The 4,927-nt window shown below is 60.2% G+C and overlaps 1 protein-coding gene across 1 annotated transcript; it reads right to left on the bottom strand.

The window, feature by feature from the left end:
* Positions 1–758: 758 nt before the first annotated feature.
* CLEC4G (C-type lectin domain family 4 member G) lies at positions 759–4,688 on the bottom strand. The gene is made up of 10 exons (XM_042977287.1): positions 4,535–4,688; positions 3,661–3,734; positions 3,228–3,329; positions 2,831–2,884; positions 2,552–2,614; positions 2,316–2,420; positions 1,905–1,994; positions 1,556–1,704; positions 1,313–1,428; positions 759–1,044 (listed from the first exon to the last, which is right to left on the bottom strand). The coding sequence occupies exons 1-10, from the start codon at positions 4,546–4,548 to the stop codon at positions 906–908; spliced, it is 906 nt and encodes a 301-aa protein (XP_042833221.1). The 5' UTR covers positions 4,549–4,688; the 3' UTR covers positions 759–905.
* Between the last annotated feature and the right edge of the window lie 239 nt (positions 4,689–4,927).

Raw genomic sequence — 4,927 nt, 5'->3', positions numbered from 1 at the left:
GGCTCCTGAGCCTGGTTAGTGCCTCGCTCTGGGCGAGCAGAGCACCCAGTAGAGTAGGAGAGCACCCAGAGAAGTGTTGGGGTTCTCAGCAAGGTCTCCCCTGGCCAGGGGGTCTGGGAGCTCCCAAGCTGCCCAGGACTAAAGGCCACTAGCCTGTCCTTCCCCTCAGTTGGACCTGTCTCCACTGGAAATTCTGGGAGAGCCCCCATGTCTCCAGGACAGGAGCAGGAAACTTTGGGAGTGCAGGGTGAATTCAGATCAAAAGTCCCCAGCTGCAAAAGCCAGGCTCGGTGCACCCTGCACCCCCCAGAATGGGTTCAGCCATACTTAACACCCCCTGCTTGCAAAGACCTTCCTTCCCAGGTCCTCCCGTTGTTGCTCGAAAGGCCATGTTCTCTGCAATGTATTTCCTGATCGCTCCAGCCAGTGGTCACCGAACCTAGGTGCCCAAGCCAGAAAGGGCTTGCTCTTCAGGTCCAGGCAGCCCCTCTCCCACCTGCCTCAGGGCCTTGTCCACTCCTTGGAGTCACTGATCATAGCATTGTTCCAGTGCCCCGCTAGATCAGAGCGCTCGGTCTGAGTCATTCCAGTGTCCCCAGTGCCCTACAGCCGTCCTGGCCCAGTACACGTTACGCCCTGAGTTTTGGGGCACCATAGGACCGGGAGGTCACTGACAGAGGTCAGGGTCACCCACAGGGATAAATATCAGGGTCTCTGAGATTAAACGTTGAACAGCTCACCAAAGCCATGAACCAAGATTCATTTCTCAAGCATTTATTGATGCTTCCTAAGGGCTGCGAAGACAGCTCACAAAACCCCTGTCTGTAAGGCTTCCCAGTCTGGGGGGAAAAATGCAAGAACACCAAACAGCTCGGTGGGCGGGGCGCGCGGGGCGCAGGGCGTGGTCAACAGCTGCGCCTCTTCTCACAAATCCAGTTGTCCCTCTCGTTGTCGCACGGTGCATCGTTCCACATCCCAGTGCGTAGCATCATCACGCAGTCCTCGCGCCCCATAGAGTCATTGGGCTCCCCCAGGTTCCAGTGGCTGCGGAGGTTTGTCGGGGGGCTGTTTCTGGGAGTCTGAGGATGGGCCTGGCGTCCAGCCCTGAGGATCTATCCTGTTTATTGCTTGGGTCCAACCTAGACACTCCGAGGGTCTAACTTGAGCGTGCATCCGGGATACAGCTTTCTAAACTCCCTGAATTTAAACCCTCCGCCAGGTCCTGGGGTCCAGCCTGCCCATCCCCACAGATCCGGCCACAGCTCTGCCCCTGGGGTCTGACCCGTCCCTCTCCCCGAGTCCCTTCCCTCACCTGAAGCTGAGCGGGACTCCGTCTACCCACTGGTAGCCCTGGATCTGGCGCGCGCGGCGCACGGCCCTCAGGCCCAGCCAGTAACCGCGGCCGCGCGTGTTCCGGCTCAGGAAGCCCTGCGCGGGGAAGGACACTGAGCCCGCGGGGTCCGCCTCGCCCCCGCCCCGCCCCTCCCAGGCCCCGCCCCCTCAGGTGAATTCCGCCTCCCTCCTGGGACCTCGGGGAGGGGGGGGGACTGCCCACCTGCTCCTCCAGGTCCCCCACTATCACCAGATGTCCGCCGGAGCCCGCGCAGTTGCGTTGCGACTCCTCCCACGTGGCCCGCAGGATGGAGAAAAGGTAGCAGGAGCCCTGGAAGGGCAGCCACGATGCGGGGCACTCCTCACAGGAGCCTGTGGGATGGCGAAGGTCAAAGAGGTGAATTGCCCCCGGGGTAGAGCAGACGGAAAAAACTGGGGGGAGGTGGACCCCCGAGGTCTAGGGGCGGAGCCACAGAGAACAGGCCAAGGTCAAAGGGCAGGACGGGGCGCATCCCCGAGGCCCACACGTAGGGTCCACTTGTCCCCTCCTCTCTCCCCTCTGTCTTGCTCACTGTTCCCCAGCCGGGCGGCCTCCAGAGCCCTGAACATCTCGCTGCGGATGTCCTCGCGGTCCCTGCCCGCTTCAGCCAAGCTCTGGGTCACTGCGAGGTCAAGGGAGTCCAGATTATGGCTCAGGTCAGGGTCGGGAGTAGGGTCATGATTAGGTAAAAGTCAGCATCCACGTCCGGAGTCATGGTCATGGTCAAGAATGACATCACCGTCAAGGACTGTTAGAGCTGGTTGGGGCCAAGTTGCGCTTGGGGTTAGGAGTTGGAGTCGAGATCAGAGTCCAGCGGTCAGAGGTCAGGATCACAGGATAGGGTCGCGGTAACCCTCTTCAGGATAGGTGTTAGTATGTGAATCAAGGGTCGAGTGACAGCCCGGGTGAGGGATCAGGGGTCGAGGCAATGTCCAGCTCTCACCGCGATCGCTCAGTTCTTTGAGGGCACTCTCCTGCTGGATCAGCTTCGCCTGCGCCTCCCCCAGCTCCGCGCGTGCCCTCTCCAGCAGCGTCTGTGTCCCCGAGCCTGGGAAGGACGGGGCAGGATGGGCGCGGGATGTCGGTGACCAACCTGCCCCGCCCCCACCTGCCACAGACCACCCCGGCTCGCCGCCTCCAATCCCGGCCCAACCCCCGCCCCCAGCACACAAGTCTTACAGCAGCTGTTGCAGGCTCGGACCTCCGCGTTCAAAACACCCAGCGCCGCCTTCTGCTTCGAGGCTGGAATGACCCCCGCACGCCCCACACACACTCCAGGTCATCTGCGGGGACTCAAACAGGACACCCTCCCCCACTCGGGGGCCAACCCCTGGGACCGAAGGGGTCCTCACCCACCCACTACCCTGTCTCCGGGGTCCTAGACACTCCCGGCCCTCACATCTGGGGGGGGGGGGGGAGGCGCTAAGAAGAGTCACCGAGTCACCGTTCTGCACGCACCGTTTGTCCTCAGCAGGTCCTGGTGGCCGAACAGCGCCCCTCGCTCTGTGGAGGCTGTGGAGAGAGGCTCCTGCAGGCGGGGCCGGGGCCTCCGGAACTCTCCCCTTGCCCAGGGGGTGCAGGAGCTCCCGTCTCCGACGCACAGAAGGGACGGGCAGGCGCACAGCGCACGTGATGTGCACACACACACACACACACACACACACGCCGAGGAGAGACATGCACGCATATGCATACACAGGTGGGTGCGCACAGCCCAAAGACATGCACAAACTCTGTTCACACGTGTTCACACTCCCGACCCAGACAGGGGTCCGGGACCCAGCGGGGGGCGTCCTGAGACAGAGGGAAGGTCTATGCCCCCCCCCCCGGGGGGCCTCATTACCCGGTCACTCACCCTCAGAAAATAGGATGCTCAGAATGAGGGCCCACAGGGCTAAGGCTGCCACCAGCACCAGGGCCAGGAAGAGGAGTCTCCGTCCCCAGCGTCCCCAGTGCCCTGGGATAACACAGATGGACTCCGTGGGTCCCTCCTGCACCAGGACTGCCCTGGATCTCTGGCCCCCCGAGGACAGAGCCCTGGGTGCTTGGGTTCCTCCCAGGGAACCGAGATTCAGAGAGACGAAGCAACTTGCTCATGGGCACACAGCTTCCAAGTGGCAGAGTTAGAATCTGAACCCAGGTCCAGCTGGTTCTGGCGCCTGTGATGTCTCTTCTGCACCCACTGCATGGACCCGCTCTTGGCTGTTCCCCTCCCTTCTCCCATCAAACCCCAAACCTCTGGCCTGAGAGACCCCAGGGAGCCGGGGAGGCTGTCTTTTTGCTCATACCTCCAGGGACTTCCTCGAGCCTGCTGTCCCACTTGCTGTACCCGGCAGTGTCCATGGTGAGCAGGCGCCCAGCCCTGGGCATAGATATAAATGTAGCCCCCTGCTGGTCCCGCCTACTCTTTTCCTTCCTTTCCATCTCCTTCCTCTCAGTTCCTGGTACCAGGGACTCATGGACCAATCACAGTGCAGGACCCTCTCTGTTCTGGGCTGGTTTAGGGATAAGTGTGAAGTTTGTGTGTGTGTTGAGGGGTAGTGGAGTTAGAGGTGAGGGGTAGAAGGGCCAGAGGGAGTGGAGAGGGGTGGGGAGTGGTGTGTGTGTGTGTGTGTGTGTGTGTGCGCGCACACACGCAGTTCCAGCCTCCCTGGTAGCTGCAGCAACATCTCCCTAAGGATACTGGGGGCTTCATTTTGGAGCTCACCCCCATCTCTTATAGGTGTGGGGGCCAGACCTCTTCCCAAGAGGAGCAGGTTGAACCCAGCCAAGTTCTGGCCCTGGGAAAGTGTCCTCAGGCCTGGCCCTCCAGGCCAGCTCAGCTTCCTTCCTCAACTCCCCTGCAGGTGCCTGGAGGCTGGATTTGACCCCCGATTTGACCTTGATTCAATCCTTCTTGGCCAGAAGGGAGAACACAGACATCTGTTGGGTGGTGGCCAGCTAAGCTTCTGCATTGGCTGAGTGGGGATGTATGTGTGTAGTTTCTGGAAGCCTCAGCTTCTCTCCTCTGTGCAAAGGGGGACAGTGAGGGAGAGTGACATGGCCTCCCCCCCGAGGGATGCCAAGATAAAGACGTGAGCTTATGCATGTCAAGCCCTAGCACCACCCCTGAGCACAAAGCCCACCCAATGTTCATTCTTTCAATAAATATTGGGCACCTACCTTGGGCCAGGCATCAATCTAGGAACCGGGCACACATCAGTGCCCCACCCAAACAAGCAAATTCCTTCCTTCTCAGAGCAAGCATTCCAGATGGGGGTAGAGAGGGACAGACAACGAAATAATGAACATAACAAAAAAGTTAAGTTGTGTAGCCTGGTGGTTCTTGACCGGGGGCGATTATGCTTCCCAGGAGACCCGGGGCCATGTCTGGAGACATTTGTGACTATCACAGTAGGTGGTGAGTGGAGGACACCCACAGGACACCCCCCCCCGCCCCCCGCCCCCCGCAAAAAACCATCGACTCCCAATGTCCATAATGCTGAGGGTGAGAACCCTAATGTCATATATAAACAAGCTCTTAGTGCCATGAAAAAAGAAGATTAAGTCAAACAG

Source organism: Panthera tigris, chromosome A2 (genome assembly GCF_018350195.1).
Source record: "Panthera tigris isolate Pti1 chromosome A2, P.tigris_Pti1_mat1.1, whole genome shotgun sequence".
Lineage (NCBI taxonomy): Eukaryota > Metazoa > Chordata > Mammalia > Carnivora > Felidae > Panthera > Panthera tigris.
The sequence above is the reverse complement of the archived record's forward strand: the minus strand, read 5'-3'. Positions and strand labels throughout refer to the sequence as shown.

Excerpts from the sequence above, each read along its gene's own strand:
- CLEC4G (XM_042977287.1), bottom strand. Across the intron at positions 2,615-2,830 it reads GGACCTGCTGAGGACAAACG|CCTCGAAGCAGAAGGCGGCG; the intron begins GTGCGTGCAGAA and ends GGGTCATTCCAG. Across the intron at positions 1,995-2,315 it reads CAAAGAACTGAGCGATCGCG|TGACCCAGAGCTTGGCTGAA; the intron begins GTGAGAGCTGGA and ends TTGACCTCGCAG.